We start from the raw sequence: 26,020 nt of genomic DNA, 5'->3' as shown, positions 1-26,020 counted from the left end.
TCTTCATTTAGTGTTACCAGCATTGTTAACCTTACAAGTCGAGTATTGGTTCTGTTCCCCAATGCCAGAACTATAAATAGAAATGTCATTCTATTTAATTCTCCCTAAAGAATAGATGTAAACAAACAAACAAAAAAGAATAGATGTAAACATTGTGATTGGAATGCATCATATTACCTTTAAATGTTGCTTGAGACAAAGAAACAACTAGTTCCCACTTCATGAGGCATTTGTTTTGGTCATACGAAGTTGGAAGTGGAGATCATGGTGGTTTTTAAGTGGATTGGCATGTCTGTCTGTCTTCTCAAATTTGAGCGGAATTGATCTGGCATATTTACAAATAGTCCTACACCCCTCATGAGCTAATTCCTGAATGGGGGCCTATAGATCTGAAAAGGCATTAGAAAGAGGATGATGCTTCCCCTGAACCTCTAGTAGAAACTATACTTGCCTTTGTGGATTTTCTTTGTATTAGCTGAGTGTCATATCATTTTTCTTGATTATTTTTCTATTCTTCTACGATTTTTCTTCCTTTTTTAAAAGAAGGATTAATCTACTTATTTAATTTTTTATCTTAATTTTCCTGGAGTCTGGTCAGGTCTGTTTGTTAGTGTTGTGTTTGTTAATGCTCTAGGGCTGATTCAGAATCAGTAGTGACTTTGTTGGGAAAGTGCCTGCTTTTGACATGTGAAAAACATTATGTGAAAAATAATTACAAATCTATTTTAACTGAGAATGAGAGCTGTAGGATTTGGCCTGATACTTTTGATGTTCAGCAGAGCACTTGGAAAGATCAAAAACAGATGGACTGAAACTTAATATTTATTTTTGTGTATGTTGAATTCTCTGATTGTCACTGATGAGTCAAACTTCTCTCCTCCACTAGTCTCTGATCAAACTCTGGGAGTCTATGTCCACTCAAGCATTTCTTCCATCACCCCCCCTGCCTTCCGACATGCTGACATATACGGAGCTCGTGTTGGATGATCAAGGTCAGCTGGTCCACATGAACAGGCTTCCGGGAGGAAATGAGGCAAGTAGCTGAGTCCCCTTCCCCTTCTTATCTCTGACTACTAGTAGCAGCTTTCCATGGAAGTGGTCATTAAAAAGCATTAATTTAGATGCTACATAGGCAGCATAGTAGTCTTGCTGGTAGAGGTCTTTAAGGAGAGAACATGGACTAGATATCAAGAAACTATTAACTTTTTTGGTATGATAATGACATCTACTTTTTGAAATGGTATTACAGTTTTGCTTTCTAAAAAAGAATGATTTTTACTGTTGGACATACCTCTTTAAAATAGTTACAGGTGAAATGATCCAGTGTCTAGGATTTGCTTCAGAGTTATGGAGGGGTGAGTGTGGGACTATAGATAAAACAAGATTCGTCATGGGTTGTTATTTAAAGCTAAATGATATATCCATTGGAAAAGACCATTTTCTCTATTCTTGTATATGCTTGAAATTTTGAGATTTTTCTATATAAAAAGTTAAAATATTGTTTTGCTTTTTTTTTTTTTATCTTATTTGGATATTTACATACCAGTATAGCTTTTTTGGCATGTTTTCTGTGCTCAGGTAATTTGATCTGGTGTTGTTATGATCATGGTAAATATATTCTGGGGATTTAAACCAGGGATTTAAACGTAAAAGAAAGTAGCAGTAGCCCATTTCTGATAATCTAAGGATGCATTTTCTGGCATTGGAATCCTCTCTCATAATGATATAAAGTCATATTCTGCCCCATACCCTGTGTCCTTGTCTTCCTGATATTAACTGCTTTCAATGTACAGTTAAAAACAAAATAAAAATAATAAAAAGAGATTTTTATTTCAACCCTAGATAAATCTCATTCTTTAGAAAGAGTAATCTTTACCTAGGTATTCTCCATAAATGGGCTGGGTAGACCTTTGGAGATAATATGTGGTATCTTTCATTTCGTGCAATGTCTTTTCAAAAAATGTTACTACATATACAAGGTGTGTGCTGTTTCAGTAAGTACACCAGTGGATGCCAAAAGTAGATGAATTGGTATTAAGATGGATGCAAGCATTGGACCAGATGGGGAGTGTCAGACTGTAGGAGTTCTTCTAACGCCTCAACAAATAGCAAAGGCAAGAGGTGAAGGAGGAAAGATGTATAGAATTTTGACAAGAATAGATATATACTTGTTAACACACGAAGTTGAAGCATAGGTTTGTGCCGCTGTGTAGCATCTACATAATGAGCCCCCCAATAGCAAAGAAAAGCTTTATTGTGCTAGACTTAAATTCTGACTCATTCAACAGTGTAGTCTTTAGGAATGGAAGGCACCCCTGTGAACATGGAGAAAAACAGTTTTAACTAATGTAATTAAAACAAAAAAATGAGATATTTGGCCATGTGAAAGCTAGCAGCATTGCTGTGTGAAACCTCTTGCCATGATCTTTCTCTTCTGCTTTCTCTCTGCTCTCATTCTGTGTTTGAGCGAACAGAGACTAGGGGAATAGTGAAATCCCAGAGGGACAGAGCTCTGTTCTTGCTGAAATTACAAGCACAGAGCTGCCTGGGCATGAACATGTAGTGTTTACTCTGCCAGTATGAATACAAATAGTCTTATTATACGGGACTCTGTACCCAAAGACCACACACACACACATACACACACACACACACACACACAAAAGAATAAAAAAAAAAATTAAAGGTTTTTTTTAACCCTTTTAAGACCCAGCAGACCTGGGTAGAAAAGGGATATATCTTTAACAGCCGTGGAGAGTACTACAATTTTGAGCAGTAGAGTCAGTATAAGGACCATATGTTTCCCTTCGCCCAGTACTTTAATAATCTTGAAATCGAGAAATCTAATTGTATGTATGTATGCATTTATTTATTTTTGCTTTTTGTCAGTTCTCACTTTCTTCTGAATGTTCTACTCTTTTCCCTCAGTTGCCTATTTTCTTTGTTCTATTTTCCTTTTCTTCAAATGATTGACTAGGATTGAGGCTGAGTTGTTAGCTTGCTATTTCTGAGTCTTTGAGCTCGGGAGGAGTGAAACTGATGTTCTTTTGTGAGCAGTTAGTGACTAATGCCTGGGATAGCTGGTAAAGTCAGTCTGTGGCTGTAGCTAGATTATAGGGCATTGCACAACAGGAATGAGGTTGGGGTATTAGTATCAAACTCCGTTACCAATAACTTGAGCATACAATGGTGCACGTCCACTGAGAAACTGACCAATATAAAGATGGGGTTTCAGCAGTCAGAACTCTGAGGGACAGCTGTGCCTAAGAGATGACAAGGTGTCAGTGGGATGTATTTCCTCATGCTGAGCCTAGTTTTATCAGAGCAAGTTGACTTTCCGCTGTTGCAGTTTAATTTTCTTTGGCCAAAGAGACAAGTTTGTCATGAGCCTGGCACTCTACGTATTTACCCCAAGAGTGATGTGAAGGGAAAGAAAAGAGCTCATGCTGATGAGATTTGGAGCAAATCTGTCCTGTCCCAAAGAGAATGGGCATCTGAACAGAGCCTTGAGACATAGTTTTATTAAAAAAAAGGAGTAAAAAATTGACCTGTTAATATCCTGAGAGTCAAGGCTCAATGTAAATGCACTGATGCTACATGGACGTTATATCATCATAATGTGTTCTCCAAAGGTGATGGCTCTACTAGGTCATCATTGTGGGTGATACTGCATTACCTTGAAGGATTATAGTTTCTGGGTTTAAAAGTTAGCACATGGATATAAGGACTAAAGTTAAAACAAGAGCTTCCTGCAGAGTTTCCCCATGAATCGAGATGCTTTCCCCCATAATCAAAGGCAGAAAACCTGTACTTATCAGACCATATCGGCTGTATGAGTAGCCAAGCTTTTTCCCTGTTTTTTTTTTTTTTTTTCCAGGACAGTAAATAGGTAAAATGGTGATGGGACCAGGACTTTGAACAATTCAGTTCCATTTAGTTTTAGATAACTTGTTTGCCATTTGAGAAAGAATATTGGCTGTTTCAGCCAAGATGTGACCTGCATTTTGAATATTGTACCCGTGTTAAAAGCAGGAGAGAGATTTTCTAATGTGGTGTTAGCCACTTTCTCCTCTCTGTTTTCCAAGTTGTCCCTTCCCCATCAAGAAAGATGTAACTGAAGAAATGCCACCTTATTCATGATGGAAGTATAGAACACATTTTTCTCATTGTCAGGTTTGAATGGCATTGCATTTAGTATGAATTTAGAGTAGGAATAAAAGAGATGTAGATCAAATCTGTGAACTATGTTACTTGCAAATTGCTCCAAAGATGAGTTGTCTAGGGTTTTTTTTTTAATAGTTTCAAGTAAAGATGAAAATTGTGGAAAATGTGATTGCAACATAGACTAAACTTGTTTCAATTCTAGCTCCTGTGATGCTACAGTGATGGGCACCGTATGTAAATACATAGCTAGATGAATGTGTGCTGTTGAGCCTGTATACAAAGGAAATGCAGCTAACCAACACTTCTACTTTTACTGCTTCTCAATTTTGGAGGAATTGTTTTCATTTTCCTGCCCGTTTGCTAACCTGTTTTGATCATTTGGTGGAAGCTGTAATTGCAGGTGGGAACATCTTGAGTAACAGTTCACAATCCACTGCAGCTGCTTTTCACGCTAAATCCTGTTATTAAAAGGCTCAGGCTAAGATCAAGCCAAGGGTGGTTATGGACTTGACAGAGAACAGCTCAACTTTCCTGGTGTAGGACAAAGAAAACACTAGCCTTCTTGAGATCACTTTTTTTTATTGTTGTTCTGAAATGTTATTCGCATTCTTTATTATATTTCCTTTAACTGCTCTGTGAACTAGGTCATAAATCTCTAAATTGGGCAGTGGTGAAAGCTATGATAGGCAATTTTTATAGCACTTTTGGTGTGGACAGAAAGTAGGACCCTATTTTCCTTACTATTTCAGCACGTGGGCTTTTTAACAACACAGACCCTTCCTCTCATTTCTCCCGTCATAATGAGAAACTGAAACGAGATTTCTCCGATTAGAAGCAGCTATAATTATTAGGTATAGGGTATATAATTCCAAAAAGGATCAGTATGAAGGACTGGAATTCTTACGTGGTATTAAATTTTTTTCCTTCAAGTTTTTCTGGGAGATAAGCATATTCCAAATTCAATGCAATGTGATGATCACCTTCACACACACTATCAAGCTTAAGAATTGTAATCACTGCAAGGCTTCATTTCTTCAGGTGGGCACTAGGTGTCATGGTTTTTCCTTCTCAACACCTTGGCATTTAGACAAGCTTCTGGAATTGCCCTGTTTGGTGAGGCAGATCCAGTTGTATCCTAACCCCTTTTTTTCAGGTGGCATGGTAGGCTTTGCCTGGTGTTCCTCCAGTATGCAGTTGCACTTTTAACTCTAGGTGGAGATCTGGTGAACCTTACTATATCATTGCTCTACACATTTTTACAGGAAACATTTTTTTAGGAAAAGGATGACTGAGGAGGAAAAAAGAGTGGATTAAAATTTAAAAACTGGTTGCCAGGGATCCCTGGGTGGCGCAGCAGTTTGGCGCCTGCCTTTGGCCCAGGGCGCGATCCTGGAGACCCGGGATCGAATCCCACGTCGGGCTCCCGGTGCATGGAGCCTGCTTCTCCCTGCCGTGCTCTCTCTGCCTCTCTCTCTCTCTCTGTGACTATCATAAAAAAAAAAAAAAAAAAAAAAAAAAAAAAACAAAAAAAAAAAACTGGTTGCCATCGTGACTGGTATTTTTTATGCACCTGGGGTGAAAAGGTAGGGATGGTGGGAATTAGGAATTCAGTTCTAGAACTGTTCAGCCTTGCCCATAGTTAATTGTTGGCAATGTGTTGTTGTTCAGTTTCACCAAGGTGTATGTGTCTGTAATTTTCTTCCTATAAAATATTTCAAACTTACAGAAAAATATGGAGAGTGATATGACAAATACCCCTGCATCTACTGGCTAGCTTAAATAGATCTTATCATTTTGACAATGATCCTCACTTCTACATTTTTATAATTCTTTGAAATCTTGAATTTTGAGTATAACACCCAAAAAAAAAATTTGTAGGAGTTAGTAGGAAAAGGAAGTTGGTAAGCTTATAGAAGCCTAAAAGATTGGAAGAAATTAATTAGTAGATCATTTTGACAGTTCTTAGACTGGACCTCTTAACCTAAAGGACCTCTTACTTTAGAAAAAAAACACCATAACCTTCTGTCTGAATTCACTTGGTTGACATTTTCCCAGCTCTCAAAGGAATTGTTTGGGTTACGCTGGAAAATTCTAGAGGAACCTATTATGCTTGAAACTCAGACTGGAGAAGAGTGTATATGTTTGTGGGCTTGAGTCCATTTCTCATGCATATGGAACCCAGATATTTTTCTAGTTTAACATTAGACTTTTGTATATTGTTTTACTCAATTTAACTTCAGCATAGCTCCATCAATGTGAAGCTAATTTGGATGTATTTTTCTGTGTTTTTGTTTTATTATTTTGAAATCAGTTTACCTTTTCATGCTGGGTGTAGAAATTGAGTCTGTGTCAATCTTTTAGATATGTGTTGGAAAAGAGGCATATTTGTATTGCAGTATGCTAAAGGTGAGCTTTGAAATAGACCTGAAGAAGGCAGATCTGAAAAACAGGACCATGGTCTGTGCACTGATTGTCCAAGTTATAAAAAGAGACTAATGGTCCTTGCCACCAATCTATCCCTGAAGATGGGGAAATGTTTATAAGTGCTTTGAGATCCTCAGCAGAAAAGTATCACACACCACTGATTACATATAAACATTCATAATTTGTGCTTGTATTATTTTTCATCAAGGGCTTCCCCCCAAAAAAAACCCAGTCTTGAATCCTTTTAGGCTTTATAAGATAGGAATTTCAAGTATAGAAAAAGACAGGTTATGAAATATGTGGTTAAGATAGTTTTATTTAAAATTACCATTTTATCCTCTAAGTGCACATGTTTGGTTACGGGTCTTTGTCTAAAATGATCCTTACAACCAGAGTTGAGCCCCTTGTTAGAAAAATTTTGAGGCTAATTTTGAAAGATAGGTCTTCCTGCCATGGAATTACTTCTAATGAATTTCTAACACTGTTCTTTTGGGATGTGTATACTTTTCTTTTTTTTTTTTTCCCTTCATATTTTTATTTAAATTCCAGTTAATATAGAGTGTAATATTATTTTCAGGTGTAGAATTCAGTGTTCATCACTTACATCACTCAGTGCTCACTACAAGTGTCCTCCTTAATCCCCGTCACCTATTTACTTTGCATATACTTTGCTCAGAATTCCTTCTGAGTGGGTACTGTTGGTACTGGAGATTTTTCAACAAATGGATTAGTTCATTGGATTCGTTTCATTATTAGCAGACAGAGGCCCAGTGAGCTTGATGGACTGAAAATCCTAAAGCATCCATTGGCTGACTAAACCAGAGCTTGTGGAATGCTCCTTAGTCCACCTCAAAAATTAGTCCTACAGATAGCCTTTAAACAAAAGAATGTACTTGCCAGCATTTTTATACACCTTAAGTTTTAAGATTTTACTGAAAAAAGATGTGATATAGTATCCTATGTCAAGAAACTTTACAGCTCCAACTAAAGGCAATAATGAACATCAGGACAGCAACAGATGACACTAGAGGATGAGGTGTAGCGTGGAGCATCAGAGTTCAACATTCGTTTGTATGATTAATGGGCAAGGTTTCTTGAACTGTAGTAGGCCAACTTGGTTAATTTCCATATCATCCAATTACTCCTGTGCCCCATCTCTCAAATACCACTGGCTTGTATGTGCTCCGTTGCATGTTTTTTTTTTTAAATTGGCATGTTTACTAAAAGCATTGTGTGCGTATGCATAAGATTACTGTGGTTTCACGTTTATAAATATTGCGGGGAGAGATCATTTCCCTGTTCAAAATTATTATTTCTAATCTTCAGTAACATTTTGAAGAAATTACCTCTAGGATGAAAATTTTTTGCTCTAAAAATGTTGTGTTTCTTACCCTTTTATCGCTTTTTGGAAAGGTTGAGGTAAGTTTGTTCAGCCATTTTTGAATTATCCAAGCATGAAAAAGAGAGTTTTTCAGCTGTTAAGAAAATTGTTTTCAGCTCTTTTATGTGATCATACAACAACACTAGGCAGTGGAATATGATATCCAGCAGATAATACAATATGGAAAGGCATTGACATTTTTTCAGCATGGTTTTTCTGAATGGCACAAATTATGTCAAATATCATATTGCCTTGTGGTTTAAAAAGGCACATTTTAACACCTATATAGTATTTTCTATTCTGTCAAGTGTGTTTTTTTCATGAGAGTCTAACATTAGTTAATATTGTAATTATTTTTTTATAATATCTAACTAGAAGTGAAGACTTCTATTACATAAAGATACCAAAAGGCAGACAGAGGTTGGGATGCCTGCCACAGTCAGTTAAGTGTCTGACTCTTGGTTTCAGCTCAGTTCACAATCTCAGGATCGTGTGATCAAGCCCCACATCGAGCTCTGTGTTCAGCACAGAATCTGCTTGGGATTCTCTCTCCTCTGCCTCTGCCCCTCCCACTTGGTCTATCTCTCAAATAAATAAATCTTTAAAAACAAAAGGGGGGAAGTAACACTTTATTATGTATCTAAAGGAACTCAAGTTCAGATTCCTTCTAAGTCTTGATTTTCTTATCTTCATGATGCAGATAATGCTGAAGTCCATTTCAGCTCTAATGCTCTAGAATTCTTTGTATTGCTGCTCCAGGGCCTTGCAAGATGTTCTTCTTCCTGGCATTAGCAGCAGAAAAACAATAGCTATGGGAGGCTTTGCCAGAAAATTTCAACTTTTAGCATGGAAAATAAAGCTTTACCATAGCAGCCACAGTCTAACCTATATTTAAGTACATATAGAAAAATATTACAGCCAAACTCAAAGTGAGGAGATATAAGAAAGGCAACCATGGCACAGATATTTTTTAACTGCTTCCCACAGCATTGCCACAGTTGATGGATGCTTCTTACATTCTTAAAGACATAATCCTGTCCTGTTTTGCCCCTTAGCTTTCCCTTCAAATTTATTGGTTGGCTTAATATTAGTATTTTATTTTGTAGTAACAGCAGCTTTGGAAAGTGTGCATGTGTGTGCACATGTGTGTATCTGTGCAGTTGCACATTCATTTCACATTGATAGTACAATTAATGTTGATGTCAATTTTGGTGTTAATTTTGGGTCATGATTAGTGTTGACACTTTGTGTCAGGCTAATGGCATTTATGGGCACTATCAGTATTAATGTTAATATTGTCATGTTTTTAGTATCTGTTATAGTAACATTAAACCAAGGTCCTCCCAGGAGAAAAAATACATGTATGGATAGATAGATAATGCCTTTCTGTGTTGGTGGTGTTACTCAGCGAGAAAATGACATCTCAGGGCAGAATCCTAATCACTGTTTGGAGCATCAGAAATAATGATCACCTCTGATCGGGGGTTGTGAATAATTCATTCGGTTTGATTTTCACATCCTGTCCAGTGATACTTTTCAAACCAAATGTGTTTCTACAGGAAAATAATGGTCCCACTTCTTATGGAAATACTGTGGCACAAATCATTTTACCCACATAAAAACAGTTAAATAAGACTGTTCTCTTCTGCTTGCTTTCTCCTCCTCCTTCCCTCCTCCCTCACTTGCGTATGTTTATTCCAGAATCAGACTGTGGCCAAAGAAATATTTTCTTCCTTAGAACTTACATAAGGCATATATTTATTTCTACCCATCCTTTGCTTATTCACACTAACTCTGTTGATCCTCTTCCCTTTTTTCATTTTAATTAGTTTAGGTTGATAACCATAAACCTAAGAAACCTGCTAATCAGAACATCCTGTTATCAAAAATCATCTGCAATTACATATTTTTAAATAATTTATGGTTGTATTAACAAAAACAAAATTGGCTGGAAGTGGCCAGAACCACCTGCTAAGTTAGTGGTCAGGAAAGAAGCTTGTGCAGTGCCAGGGGCACAGAGCCTGAGTCTGAACCTCCTTACGCCGTAAAGCTAGCCACTCGGATAGACCCTCTCAGGCTGTTGCCCTCAGTCCTGGAGTGTCATTTTCACTAGGTTTCAACTGATCAAAGCAATGGAGGTAGAGAGAAGCTGGAACAAGGGGATTTAGTGACAGAATTTCCTTTGGTTATTATTTATGTACTAGGCAATTTGGACTTAGGTGAAATCAGGAATGTCACATTCCTAACCACATTGTCATAATTTGTGTATGCTTTTATAGGATTGCAGAATTTTCAATATAACGTCTCCATTGTATGTATAATATAGATAGACCCATCTATATAAAGTAATTTGAAAAATTTACAGTGTCCTAATTAAATGGGGGGAAATTATGACTGTCTTCTGAAGTAATGACCCAATCCTCTGAGACAAAGCTATTCTTAGATAGCATATTTTGAACCATCTCTCCTGAATGTTGTGACCCTTCCCCACCTCCCCAAATCTAACAAGGGCAGGGGAAAGCATTTTTCAACCTACTTCTCATAATCAGACAGAAAGTATTTTGCATTCAGAAACCATTTCCAGTATCAAATTCAATTTTGTCAAGTGATTAGATGAGTTTGGTAGAGAATAATTTAAAAACACAAAGCTGGAAATGGCCATGGTACTTCTGCAGGGGAAGAGAGCAGTTGCTATTCTGAAGTTGCAAGCCCTCTTCCAATGACTGTGCATCACAAGGTGGATTATTGTGTTACAGGTCTTTGCAGCTGTTACAGAGCTGCATCTGTTGACACCATGTGTTCCTATCTGGGGCTGCTGGAAGAAATAGGGAAGTGGGTGAATTGATACCTTGCTTGCCTATCAGTGGGAACGTCCTTTTATGTACATATGTTTGTAAAGCTCTTTAGCCCCCTTCAAGATGAAAGGCTCTGTATAAATATAAGCTTTCGATTTTAGTACATGTTTGTAATACATGTGGTACGGTCCTAAATATGTATTTAGCTGATAGGCACTGTTCTTGTCTATTGTACAAATATTGACTTTAAAAGTATAAATATGTATTTAACCATCAGACCAGAAAAACACTGAAGCAGTTACTTCTCAGGTGGAGATATTAATATTGTATAAACCTATATATATATATATATATATATATATATATATATATATATATATATGTTTACATTCTACTACATCATTGCAGAGCATTTCTTTTTTAAAAATGAAATGATAGCCCCAACCAACTAAGGCAGTTCTTGATATTCTTCTCCCTTCAAGATGAGTCTTGATTTTTAATTTTCATGTGTTTCTCTCTCTCCTAACTTTATGTAAATATCTGTTGCAGTAGGACTAAAATGTAGATTCAGCTTTTGTAAAGTAGGAGAAATCCTTAGGTTCATGAGATACTTTTCTCTTAAAAAAAAATTTTCCCCCCAAAGATTCCATCCATTTATTCATAAGAGATACAGAGAGAGAGGCAGAGACATAGGCAGAGGGAGAAGCAGGCTGCCTGTGTGGAGCCCAGTGCGGGGCTTGATCCTGGACCGGGAGACCACGTCCTGAGCCGAAGGCAGATGCTCAACCACTGAGCCATTTGGGCAGCCCCAAAAAATTTTTTAAGCATAGAAATGCTCAAATGTATGCTTAAGTAGAGACAATAATATAAGCTTTCACATACTTGTCACTCAGTGAAGAGCAATTTGTAGTCTTTTCTTAGTTCCTTTTTAAGCTTATATTGCGTTGATAATTTTATAAACACATTAAGGAAATTTTAGAAAATAGAAATCTCATCATTCTAAAAATATCTCATATTCCTATTTTTAAAATTATGTCTCTCTCTCTCACACCCAACACACCTATAAATACAGTGTTGTAACACCTACTGTGTACTTATTACATGCCAGGTACTATTCTAAGGCTCACCATGGATTTAATCCTCAAAACAAACTTTATAGAAGAGGTTATTACCTATTTTACTGATGAGGAAGGAGAGGCACATAGAGGTCAGTAACTTACTTACATGGCTAGAAAACTGACTGAATCTCTATTCTGTCGGAGTCAGATTCTATTAGATTCACATTCTCCAAGCTGGCTTCTGAGTCTCTGTCCTTAACAACCACACTATTTTGCTTCTCATAGTTATTACGGTAAACAGACAAGTTTGTTATACCACTTCAAGACTATATTTTCAGGGATCACTTCTATAGTTTGTTATACCACTTCTCAAATTTAGTATTACATCATAGGTATTTTAATATGCTATTAATAGTCTTCATAGGGATCCCTGGGTGGCGCAACGGTTTAGCGCCTGCCTTTGGCCCAGGGTGCGATCCTGGAGACCCGGGATCGAATCCCACGTCAGGCTCCCGGTGCGTGGAGCCTGCTTCTCTCTCTGCCTCTCTCTCTCTCTCTCTCTCTCTCTCTCTCTCTCTATCATAAATTAAAAAAAAATAGTCTTCATAACCGTCATTTTATAAGGCTGTACGGAACACTAATGATGAACTTATTAGCCAATTTACTTCTCTCCAAAAGAGGAAAAGTTTTTATCATGACATTTATATTTTAACTGTTTATCTTAAAGTATTTTAGATTTACAGAAAAGTTACGAAGATAGTACAGAGTTCCCATGTACCTAATGTTAACTTCTTAAATTATTCTTGTTGCTCAAATAATTTTGTCTACCGAAAGAGGTGTGTTGAAATATATCTAAATGAACCCTTTGATTTTTCTAATGTTGACATCTTGTATAACTATGATATAATTATCAAAACTTAGAACTAACATTGGTATGATACTAATAAGTAAAATACATACTTTGTTTTGGATTTTGCCAGTTTTTCTACAAATGTCCTTTTTCTCTTCCAGAATACCACATTGCATTTAGATGTCAATGACATTTATGTTTGTGTTATAATTGATGTTCATCTTTCCGTGTTGTTTCCACTAACTGAAGTGGCACTAGTCTGGAATATGCTTCCTTAATGTCTCTAATAAGGGAAATTATGTGAACCGTATTTTAAAAAATAAACCTATTAGCTTATATAAGGACAAGTTACTTAATTCTTCTATACCTTAGTTTTTTCGTGCCAATAATAACAGCTGCTTCTAAGTCAATAATAATTTGAAAACTTTTTATAATTGGAAAAATTGAGACTATATGAAGTTAAGTAATTGGTCCAAGATTATACAGTTAGAATAAAGCTGAGATTTGGACCGAGGTAGGCTGACACTCCTCAGTCTAATCTCTTAACTACTATCAGTATTTGTTCATATTTAATATAGTACAGCATGTGATAGATTTTCAATTAATGATAGCTGCTATTCTTGTTATTTTTTGTTTTGTTTTTGTTTTTGTTTTTTATTTTTGTTATTTTTTAAAAAATAAAATAGTTGAGGAGCACCTGGATATAGCTCAGTTGGTTAAGTGTCTGCCTTTGGCTCAGGTCCTGACCCTGATCCCTGCTCTCCGAAGAATCTGCTTATCCCTCTCCCTCTGCCCCTCACCCCGCTTGTGCTCTCTCTCACTCTCTCAAATAAGTAAGATCTTTAAAAATAAAATGAAATAGTTGAATGATGTTTAGGACTATTATTCTGTGATCCCTAGAGATAAGTCATAGACAGGGTTCTAAGCCCTTGGTATTGACTATTTTCCAAGAATCATTGAAAAAATGAAATTGGGATCCCTGGGTGGCGCAGCGGTTTGGCGCCTGCCTTTGGCCCAGGGCGCGATCCTGGAGACCCAGGATCGAATCCCACATCGGGCTCCCGGTGCACGGAGCCTGCTTCTCCCTCTGCCTATGTCTCTGCGCCTCTCTCTCTCTCTCTGTGACTATCATAAATAAATAAAAATTAAAAAAAAAAGAAAAAATGAAATGACTGTAGAACCAGCAAATATTTATTACTCCCATATTATGTGGAGGGATCCTGCTAGGCACTGGAGGAGATGATATAATGGCTCAGGCCGGCAAGCTAAAAACAGTCCTAGGCAATAAATGATTAATTATCAGATGAATTCTCTACATGAAGGTCTTCATAGGAGATCAGAGAAGAAAGAGGTCACTTTAGGCTAGGCAAAGCTTTACTGAGGAAATGGAATTTGAATGAAACTTTTTGGAATGGGTAGGATTTGAATAGATTGAGATGAGAGAAAGGGGCAAATGTTGTATGTTAAAGTTAATATAATAGTTTCAAATAGTTGATTCGTCAAACCAATAGATGTTGTTAGTTTTGTATGTGGGGCCACTGAAGCTCACTAAAGTTATTTTTCCAAGGTCACGTAGTAAGTGATAGAGCTTAGGTATGGATCCAAGTTAGTTTGACTCTAAATCTCATCTTCTCCATTATGTGACCTATTGTTCAGTTAGCAATAAAATCTAAATTTTGGTATAAGTTGAGCAATAGATGCTTTCTTGGATGTTTATCCATTATGCTTACTCAAAATTTAATCTCTTCTTGTAGGGAATCTCACTATACAAAGACTGGGATAGCACTCTCCATTCTGAAATGGTACTTTTTAAAGGAGGAGGGAGATGGTCGATGAGGAACACACTTTGGAAAGACATTGATAAAGAGTAGTGTGTTCTTGGTGCTCCTGTCTTGACACCTAATTAGAAGTCAATATTGCAAGCATAATGACCTAGCCAATTGCTAAACTGACTGCCCAAGTGACACAGTTAGAGTCCCCAGGTAATAACAAAAGATAAGAGTATTATTTGCCTGCCCAGTGCCACACAGACACAATGTTTGCATTAGCATGCAAATGCTGAAGTAGATTCTTCAAGGCTTGTTTCTAAGCTACTTCTAGCCTAGGTGGCTAAGGTTAATATATCATAAAATTTGGTGTAAAACCCAATCTCCTAACTACAAATGCATTTAGAGGAAATAGCTTTTCCTTCCTGAAAAACAAAAGAGATGTTAGGTTAGAAGGCCACATGAGAAGGCAGGTGTAAAATATTTCTCCCCACACAGGCATTATATTAGCCAGCTTCTTAAAAACCATGACCAAAGTTATCTCTATATTTGCAGTTTCTCCGCGCTATATTTTGAATGATTTGTTTCTCCTTCCTTTCTGTATCTTTAATGAGCAGATAGAGTAATACCTTATCTCAGAAGGTGATTGGATTTTTTTCTGTATATTATATCTATTTTGATTTGTATTTGGCCAATGATATGATATATTAAATAGCTTATATTTATCTGTGGGTGTTTCATATATATATATTTCTTAATGCTGAGAATCACAAATAGTTGTGTGGAAAGCTTCAACCAGCCTGATTACAGTGGATGTGCAATTGGATTGAGGAATGTGTACTCAGAGCTTATGATCACTGGCCCGGTTGAGTCTGGGTGATGCATGTGGCTTTCCAGGGATGCTGCTATTTACATCTGTTAATGGCCCTTCTTGATGGCCGGCTCCCCAATGAGGTGATATGCAGCAGCCTGGGGATGAGGGACCAAGGCTGCAGATGTGTCTGGGCTCCATTAGGCAGGACCAGGAATGCTCATCTGGTAGGCTTTGTGTTTGGGAGCAAGTAGAGGGGGTAGGAATGTGGGGAGACAGAAAGAAATGGGGAAAAAAAGAATGGAAAACATTACTTATCTGGATATAGGGAAACAGACAGGCAGGCATGAAAAACTGCAGCTGTAACTGAGGTGTGAGTGAATAGAAAAGAAATGGAACTAGCAAATAAACAAGTAGAAGGATTGACTAGATGCTCATATAGAAAGGGATTAAAAGAAGAGAGAGCTGGGAGGGTTTGGGAAGAAACATGTCACCCCTGCCTTTCAAGTCAATATCATTTATTTGTGTGGCTGATCAGATGGTACTGAACAGAGAGAGTAGTAGAGATTTACATATATTGTTCCTTGTGTGCTTTGGTTTTCTGGTGCTGGGGGAAAGTGGCAGGAGATGCTCACAAAGATGCAATGTTGAGCTCTAGTGAATCCTCACAGAAATGGAAGATACCTAAAGCAAGCTGGTAGTGAATGCTGCTCTTATTTCTGTCAAATGCTAGAAAACAGTAAAAGGACCCAGGTTCACAAAAGTGGTGTATAGTTCCTGAGAGGTGATTCTCTTTCTGTTCTCCTCACAAGTGTAAGAAGTTTCTCAGAAAAAATCTCACAGAAGATGGACCTGGTGTCTTAGTAGATAGGCTAGTAAGTTAGGAAGTTTTGAATTTAATTCCCTGCACCATGGCATTCTTCCACATGTCTCTTGAATGCATTTAGACTTTGGTTTCTCCATCTTCTTTAAGTAGATCCAAAGAAGGAATTGAAATAACTGTGAAATACATAGTAAACTAGCTATTCTCACCATAACTTAGAGAAGTATGCTAGAATGTTCTAGTTTTCCACAGGAAACTTGGATCTTCAACGGTACATACCTTTATACGAAGGATGTGTTTATGATATAGCCTGATACCTTCAAGGAACCTGAAAAAAATTTTGCATGTAAGAAGCTTCTGTTTATTTGTTTCTCTGTGCCTTTGCAGATTGGCATGGTAGCGTGGAAAATGACCCTTAAAAGTCCTGAATACCCAGAAGGCCGAGATATCATTGTTATTGGCAATGACATCACATACCGAATTGGGTCCTTTGGGCCCCAGGAGGATTTGCTGTTTCTCAGAGCTTCTGAGCTTGCCAGGGCAGAGGGTATCCCACGCATCTTTGTAGCAGCCAACAGTGGAGCAAGAATTGGACTGGCAGAGGAAATTCGTCATATGTTTCATGTAGCCTGGGTAGATCCTGAGGATCCTTACAAGGTACAGACTAAGCAAAGATAAAACTTCAAGACAGTATATGGTTGTGTGTGTGTGTGTGTGTGTGTGTGTGTGTGTGTGTGTGTACGTTTATGTGTTTACACATACAAAGAGGTGGGGGAGAGGTAGAGGTTTCAGTTCAAAAGTCAGCACTTACAGTGAGCTGTAATCACATTGGAGACAAATGGTCTCTCAATATATTCACCTGGTTTTTCCTTCCAGCTTTGAAATAGACTGCTGTTTTTTGGTTTGAACACTAGAGGAAATAGATATGCATTCAGCATGAGACTTGCTAAGCCAGAAATCTCTATCTTTAAATTATTCCACTATGGCTTCCAGGACTTATAGTCAGTCATTTGCAAAAGCCCTCCTATCCTCAGCTTATTCTCTGATTGTTCTTTACTTGAAATCTTCCTGTTCTCTAAAGACATGGCTTTCACTGTAGCCCTCTTAAAGAGTGACTGATCTCTCTCTTCTCTCTTTTCCTTGTCCCACTGAACCTGGAGAGTGTCTTCTTTGTCTCTCATTACTACTTCCAGATCCCCCCCGCCCCGCCCCTTCTCTCTGAAAATGCCCATCTTAGAATCTCATATCATCAGACTACCACACCACCACTTGTTATAGTGGTTCCTAACTCTTTGGTCAGTCCTTCTTATTCTTTGTGTGTTTTAGTTGCTGGCACATGGTCACTCTCTCCGTTACAACTAGTTCTGTTATAATTCCCGGTGACTTCTATATCCACATAGATGATCCATTGCATAATCCAGCCTCTTAGATCCATGACTTCTGTCTTCTACCCCAGCTCAGCCTCTTCTTCCCCATGATCTTAATTTCAGCGATACTTTTCTTTGCCACCCCTCCATCCTATCTTTACAGCTCATTCTCCGTAGTGTACACTAAGTCCAACAATCCTTTGAACCCACCAGAACCTGCAACTATTGGTGCTACCACCTTTCTTCTGTCCCCTCCTTCCTTATAACCTCAGCTTACATTCTGTGGTCAATCATAGGTTAATCATTATAATCATATTATAATTACCACCTTCCCTACACCTTCAACTCTTTTGCTTCTCTCCTCATTCTGCTTACTCTGTCTCTTTACAGAAACCTTGTTTAAATCCAGTGTTCTCCATCTGTCTACTCACATATGTGAACCTGTATACCTGAACACTGATAAGAGAAAAATATCCAGTGTGATTGACTGGTCTTACTTTAAATTCATTTATGAACCTCCTGAATGACCATTTCACATCTTCTCTCTCCTTAAACTTCTAAAACCCTCTTGCCCCATCCTCCCTCTAAGCTGATGACATTGATCCCCAATTCACTGAGGAAATGGAAGGAACAAGAAGAAAACATCCATAAGCTCCCACATATCTACATCTGTGCCTTTATTCTCTGCCATCTCCCTGTTCTTTGGATGAACAGTTTCTGCTCTAGTCTAAGGCTAATCACTCTCCTCTTACATACTTCACCCTATCCTTCTTGAGTCATTTTTTCCCCTCTACCAGATCTACCCTGCTAGCTCACAAATACTTAGCCCTCCAATCACTACTCTTACTGATAGCAAAGCTTCTTAGAAGCATTGTCTCTTCTTGCTATATCCATATACTCTCCTCCCATTCCTCTGGAACCCACTTCAGTTATGTTTGCATCCTCACCAGCCCATTGTAGCTGCTTTTGTCAGAGTCACCATGGGTGCCATCCTGTGAAATTCTGTTGTGAATTTCAGTCTTCATCCGAGTTATTTGATGTCTCAGCAGCATCTGATACAGTTGGTCATTCCTTCATCCTTGAAATACTTCTTCTCTTGGCTTCTAGGGCCTCAGAGTCTCCTTTTTATCTTCCTAACTGCTCCTTCTCAGTTTCCTTCACTGAGACATCTTTTAACTGTAAGAGTGCTTCAAAGGATGATGGAAATATTCCATATTTTGATTTTATTTTTTATTTTTTTTCATATTTTGATTTTGATGGTAGTTTTGCAAGTATCTACATTCATCAGAACTCACCACACTATGGTACTTAAAAGAATGGATTTTATTGCATGTAAATGATACTTCAATAGGATTCATATTAAAAGTGTATGGAAATTGTTAGTAACTGTGTTTCTTTTTGAGATGATGGAAATGCCCTTGAATAAGAGAGTGGTGATGGTTGCACATCAGAATATACTAAAAACTACTAAATCATTCGTTTTATTTATTTATTTTTTTAAAGATTTTATTTATTCATAGAGATGCAGAGAGAGAGAGGCAGAGACAGAAGCAGGCACCATGCAGAGAGCCTGACGTGGGACCTGATCCAGGGTCTCCAGGATCACGCCCTAGGCTGCAGGCGGCACTAAACCGCTGTGCCACTGGGGCTGCCCCTAAATCATTCGTTTTAAAATGGCTAGTTTTGAGGCACCTGGCTGGCTCAGTCAGTGGAGCATGCGACTCTTGATCTCGGGGTCGTGTGTTCAAGCCCCACATTATAATAGAGCTTACTTTAAAAAATATGGCCAGTTTTATGTTCGTGAATTTTAACCCAAGGCCCTACATAGCTTGGCCTTCCAATACCACCCTGCCTTCATTTCTTGCTGCAGACAGTCTCACTCCATGCTGGCTCCATTGGCCTGCTTACTCTTTCTGGAACTTCGTGAGGCTCACTCATGCCTCCACACTTCTGCACCTACAATTCCTTCTGCCTATAATGCCTTGCCCCAATGTCTTCATGTTTTGTTTCCTCTGTTCTTCAAGGTCTCACTCAAATGCCACTTTCAGTGAGCCTTCCCTGGGCTTTTCTTTCTACAAGTTCAGCTTTTGCAATCCTCTCTCTCCTTTCTCAATTCTTTTTTTTCCCCCATAAACATCATTCTCATTAATATTGTATGTTTTACTTATTTGTATATTTTTCTGTCACTCTCACAAGAACATAAGTTCCATAAGGCCAGGAAGTTTTGTCCATTTTGTTCATTCCTGGTTTTTCAGTGCCTAGAACAGTATCTTGCACATAGAGGCACTCAGTAGATAGGTGGTGACTGACATACTAATGACCCTCAGTGCCACAAGGTTCTTGTCATAAGTCACACAAACTCAGTGGCAGATTCATATCTCTTCCATGTTGTGCTCACTGTGGGCCAAATCGATTGAGTTAAGCACTGGCATAATTTTTCCCAGTACTTAAAACGTCTTCCTCTGCTTACTTTTTTTTCTTTTTTTTTTTTTTTTTGGGCTGTGTGACTAATTCACTTTAGTTAAACACATGTATACTACCTATAACCCTGTTTTGTGAGTGTGTGTATGTATGTGTAAAAATAAATAATTACGAAAAAGTATAGTTTTTAGAATGTAAATAGGAAATACAAGTTGTTTATTGAAAACAGCAAAAGGCATAAATTCAATGTTCACTGATGATTATCACTGCATAGACTTCTGATTTTAATATTGCCACTTTCATGATCTTCTCAATTATCTCTTCCCCATTTATATTGTGATGGTACTAAGGATTTGAGAAAGTAAAGAATACTAATCTACAGTTCTTAAATTTTGTGTTGATATCTTTAATAGAGGTGTCACAAAAGATCAGAAAATGACCCGTTAACATCGATGAAAATGAAATAGATGGAATATACTTGCAGTTGTAGCTACAAGATACCTTGTTTCAAGGACAGTCAGTGACTGGAGAAATAAGCGCTTCCATCTTTCAAAGGAGAATTGTCTATGCTGGTATTCTATGAGACAGTAACTCTCAGAAGTGATGTGGCAATTTAAAGCTAGCTGTACAACAAGCTGTGTTATGCATGTCCTGCTGTGTCTTCTGTCTATGTGGTGATGGCAAATAATGAGTTAAAAACTATTTGTGCTTCACAGGGATACAAATATTTATATCTGACCCCTCAGGATTATAAGAGAGTCAGTGCTCTCAACTCTGTCCATTGTGAACATGTAGAGGACGAAGGAGAATCCAGGTAGGTATGTGAGTAGCAGAATAATTTGGCCATGAATTAAAGGAGAATATGATCATTTCTCCCTCAACTGTCTTGCTGAAATGACGTTGAAGAGCAATGAAGATTGCTTGTTACATAATCTGGAAATCTAAAGTTTTGTATTATAGCTCTACACTAATTAACCGTAAGACCTTATTTTTTGATTGAGGTTTTTAAATTATGTTTATAATATTTATTCACTTTAGAAAAGTTGGAATATGTAAATGATTATGAAGAAGAAATAAAAATCAGCTACAATCCTGTGAAGAGATAACAATATTTTTTCAGATTTATTTGTTTATTGTTTTAGGAAAAGAGTGTGCAAGAGGAAGAGGAGAGGGAGGGGCAGAAGGAGAGGGAGAGAGAGAATCTCCAGCAGATTCCCTGCTGAGTGCAGAGCCCCAAATGGGGCTCGATCTCACAACACTGAGATCATAACTTGAGCCAAAATTAAGAGTCAGACTCTTAACCAACTGAGCCACCCAAGTGCCCCGAGAGATTACAATTATTGATGTGTATATTATATTCATGCTTTTTCTGTATATGTATACCTTCTTTCTACATAATCAGAATCATAACAGGAAAACTTTTTTGTAATTTATTCTTTTCACTAAAAACTATTTTGGGGGGATTTTTGTATATCCTTAAAATATCATTTGAGAATATGATATTTAATGGCTTCATAGTATTTTATCATAATAAATATATCTTTTGTGAACATTTAGACAATTCCCACTATTTACTGCTATATCCCTGGTCTAGATGTTTTGTTTTATTTTGGTTTTTTTGTTTTAAAGATTTTATTTATTTATTCATGAGAGACGCAGAGAGAGAGAAGCAGAGTCACAGGCAGAGGGAAAAGCAGGCTCCATGCAGGGAGCCTGATGTGTGGGACTGGATCCTTGGTCTCCAAGATCATACCCCTGGGCTAAAGGTGGTACTAAACTGCTGGGCCACCGGGGCTGCCCTAAATGGTTTTTTTTTTTTTTTAGATTTATTTATTTATTCATTCAGAGAGAGAGAGAGAGACAGGCAGAGACACAGGCAGAGGGAGAAGCGGGCTCCATGCAGGAAGCCCGACGTGGGACTCAATCCGGGCTCTCCAGGATCATGCCCTGGGCTGCAAGCGGCGCTAAACCACTGTGCCACCGGGGCTGCCCCCCCCCCAAATGTTTTTTTATAAAAACTTTTAGAAATATCTCTCTCTTCCTTTTGGGCTAATTTCTAAAAGTGGAATTACTAGCCAAAAATATGTCTATTTTAAAGATATTTTTGATAGTTTCAAATTGTCCTCCCAAGATCTGTACTCCCACCAGCAATATATGATAGTATGTTCTTCCCCTTTAATTTTTCTCTACCCTTGCCAATATTGATTGTCAATTAATAAAATAAGATAAAAACAGCAATTATTTTAACTGGTACTTTTGAGTACTAGTAAGGTTGAACATTTTTACAGTCTGTCTGCAAGTATTTTCTAGAATGTTAATCAACTATTCCAATACCATTTATTAAATAATACATACTTTCCTCACTTTTATAATAATTTCAACTCCATTACTAGGCTTTGTATTGTTTTTTTGTGCTGTCTGTTCTTGAGCTAATGCCACATTATTTTAACTATTCTAATGGGGCAGATTTCCCCACATTCTTAATTTTTTTCCTCATGTTTTATTAGCTACTTTTGTCTTTTTATGTTAGACTCATTTTTTTTAATTGCCAAAACCTTCCGTAATGATTTTGATTCAAATTACATTAAGTTTATAAATTAATTTAGGAAGAGCTCATATCTTCATAATATTAACTCTTCCCAACAAAAAACATGTAATATTTTTTTCCATTTATCCAAGAGTATCTTTCAAAGTTTTGTAGTTTTCCTCATATAGCTTATGCCAGAAGTTCCCAGTCTTCGTGGTTCATAACACCCTTGCTGTCTCAGTAATGTTTTCACAGCACCTTTGGGCTAAAAGATATACCCAGTATTTCTGTTTATTAAATAGTCAGACTTCTACAGCTTCATAGGTATTTATATTCTAGCAATAATTATTTGGGAAGTATAATACATATAAATAGAAAGGTTTTTTTCACTTTTAAATAATTACAATTAGTTACTAATGAGACATCTGCATCTATACAAGATCTCAAGACTTAGATTCAGCTTGGATATTGCCACCCTTGTTTCTTGTTCTGCATTGACTTTTTTTTTTTTTGCATTGACTTTTGTGCAGAACTTGGTTTTTTTCTACAGCAACTGAAAACCCAGCTTTGCAAAGATATAAGACATTGTCAAAAGGAATGTAGCATTATTTAATGTTTAATTATGAACTACCTAAACCTAGTAGTTTATATGGACTCCCAACAGATTTTACATATCATAGGGTTTCTCTCAAATATTTAAAATATCCTGCAGTGCCCCTGGCAGTTCACTGTGACACTCAAGACACTATGGTGCACAATGCGGGTATAATGGGATTTTGCCATTTTTTAAATGTTTTTTGCTAAACATTTTGTACCTTATCTTGCTATTCTGAATGAGATTTCCTTTCCCCATTATGTTTTTTAACTCTTTATTACTGAAATGTTAAGCCATTGATTCTGCATACTGCTTTTGTTAAAGCAAGTCATTTTTCTTCTCTCAGTTATAGTTTGCTTGTTTATAAGATGAAGATCAGGTAAATTAATATATGTAAAGCCCTTAGCATAGCACTGAGTACATAGTAAGCAGTCAAAAATCCTGACCACTATTATCTGTAATAATGGAGAGGACATTACCTATCACACTGGATTGTTGTGAGGATCAAAAATTATATTTATTTATGAATGTGTTTTGTTAATTGTATTACAGTATACAAAGATTTTCATTGCAAATAACATTAAAATTTAGTACTACTTTAAAGAATGATAGTTTTAATGGTAGAAGACTCAGATCATAGAGCGGAAAATGGGAAATTTGTATTCTTTTTCATGTAACACAAAGAGAGAAGATGCCACTTACCAAGTAATGAATACCTGTGAAGCAATATGTAATCCTTAGGAGGGAAAAGATCTGCTTTGCAGGGAGGGCTGACTGAACTCATGAGTGTTTGTGACTATATGACTTGTGAGCCTTCCAGAAGGGATACATTAACACCCCCCCTCCTACTATTGTGGCTCATTAACCCTTTAAGGGAGGTTAGCTTTACCTGCAACATAACTCTAGAATTTAGAGCCTAGATACAGAGCAAAAGGAAGAATTGGAGAATTCCTGGGAGACGCTAAAAATAGAAAGGCCATGGAATCTGGGAAGTAAAGATGCAAAGCCAGAGACCAAGGCCAAGGGCAAAAGGAAGGAATTGGTGGAAGGTTAGAAGTAAGGAAAGAAGGGAACAGAGAAATATGAGGGCAAAAAAGTAGTTTAAGAGCCACTATGGGATATTTATTTATTATTTCAATTTATAAAACTATGCTCAGCGCCAAGCTTTTTGGGTACACACAGAACAGTAAATAATATATGCCCATCTCTACTTCCAACTTTGTATTTTTCCTTTCTTTTACTAGTTGCATTCCCCATCTCCCACTTCCCATTATCAGCTATCACTCTTAATCCCTTGCCAAGAAGACAGATGAGTGGCTCCCACTGGATCCACAGAATGCTTTCTGGACAACTTGGCCAGCATTTCACTTCCACACACATTCCACCTACCTTTCCAGAAGACTAGAGCCAGGACCCCTCCATGTATGCACTTGATATTTACAAAAGAGCAGGAATGGGAGTACACTGTTTTGATTATGTCCTTCATCCCTGTCTTGGAAAGAGAAAGGATTTTTTTTTTTTTTTTGAGAAAGGATTTTTTGACTTGAGAAATTGGGCTGAGCATTCTCACTCTGCCTCTGAATTTTTCTTTTCCTTTGTAACATTTATCTAAAATTGTTGATTTAATGGCTATTACTGATTATAGAGAGATCTACAATGACCCTGCCTTTAAGAATCTTGCTCTGGAAAGTAAGAGAGGGCATCTGAAATCAGAGCACCAGCTATGTGTCAAGCCCTCTCTTTGTTACTTTAATTTAACTCTCATGTCAACCCTTAGAGGTAGACATTATCTCCATTATATAAAAGTTATTATTATCTCCAGAGTTGCATGGCTGCATGTGTCAGAGCAGGGATTTAAACTTGTCTACTTAATTTTAGAGTTTGCTCTTTCTGCTATACTGTATTGCTTCCAGAAAATATAGGCACCAAGCTAAGGAGGAAAGATATATGAATGAAAAGTATAAGAATAGTATAGAGCCCTGGCTTTAAATAAGCTTTCGGGAGGCTTTTAGCAGCCTTTTAATGGTGATTATTATTTTAATGGATTGTTATTCTTGTGTTTAACCTTTATAATTGGGCATGGCTGTATCCAATAGGTACAAGATAACTGATATTATTGGGAAGGAAGAGGGACTTGGAGCAGAGAACCTTCGAGGTTCTGGAATGATCGCTGGAGAATCCTCGTTGGCCTATGATGAGATCATCACCATCAGCCTGGTAAATATTAAAAGAATATGACATTTTTGAAGAACTGACTTTGTGACTAGGAGTTGTGTCTATCGCATCTCTGCTATTCAGTCACAAATAAGAACATTACTTAAAGATTATATATGTACAATTTGACTTTAACTGTGCATAATAATGTAAATAATTCAATTTCCCAGATACATCTAGCACCTTTTTGCCTTTAGTTTAACTTTATTTCTCTAAACATTCTTACAGAGTTGTAACAGCTTAAATTTATTTTTTTTTACTACTTTCCTTATTCTTATCTCTAGTGTAGATAGATGCCGAGCATCTGTGAAACAAGCAAAAGTTTAAGAGATGTAAAGGCCCTATGAACCTTTAAGTGTTTAATACTTTAACCATTCAGCGAATTCTGTACCTGCTTTTCTTTGACCAGGGAATTGTGGGGCTTAATGTTATTAATCAAGCAAACTTCATAAAAAGTAGTACTTTTTTCTGTTAATGTGGATTCTGTATATCTATGCCTTAGTTCTGACAGCTTGGGTGGGACATAACTATGTGGCATGTAGAACTTACTCTTTTCTCTCTGTCTCTATCTCTCTCTCTCATTGTCTTTGAAGGTTACATGCCGGGCCATTGGGATTGGAGCTTACCTTGTCCGGCTGGGACAGAGAACCATCCAGGTTGAAAATTCTCATTTAATTTTGACTGGAGCTGGAGCCCTCAACAAAGTAAGTTTCTAGGGTCTGGGAGAAGTGAGTGAAGCTGTTTGAAGATGACTGAATTCTCAATTCAAGATCCTAATTGAGAAGAAGCCATTCAGGCCATGCTTCCTTCAGTCTGTCAATTTC

General features: G+C 37.3%; 1 protein-coding gene across 7 annotated transcripts in view; it reads left to right on the top strand.

Annotated features, from left to right (window-relative positions):
* The window catches only part of ACACA (acetyl-CoA carboxylase alpha), a 289,228-nt gene that overhangs the window by 190,781 nt on the left and 72,427 nt on the right, over positions 1-26,020 (top strand). For all 7 annotated transcript variants that reach the window (XM_055322849.1, XM_055322873.1, XM_055322865.1 and 4 more), the window contains 5 exons: positions 887-1,033; positions 16,460-16,729; positions 20,577-20,674; positions 25,079-25,199; positions 25,790-25,900. In XM_055322849.1, coding sequence (XP_055178824.1) covers positions 887-1,033; positions 16,460-16,729; positions 20,577-20,674; positions 25,079-25,199; positions 25,790-25,900 — 747 coding nt within the window. The remainder of the gene's footprint in view (positions 1-886; positions 1,034-16,459; positions 16,730-20,576; positions 20,675-25,078; positions 25,200-25,789; positions 25,901-26,020) is intronic.

Source organism: Nyctereutes procyonoides, unplaced genomic scaffold (assembly GCF_905146905.1).
Source record: "Nyctereutes procyonoides isolate TBG_1078 unplaced genomic scaffold, NYPRO_anot_genome, whole genome shotgun sequence".
Taxonomy (NCBI): domain Eukaryota; kingdom Metazoa; phylum Chordata; class Mammalia; order Carnivora; family Canidae; genus Nyctereutes; species Nyctereutes procyonoides.
Note: the sequence above shows the minus strand (reverse complement) of the source record. Positions and strands in the feature narration are given on the sequence as shown.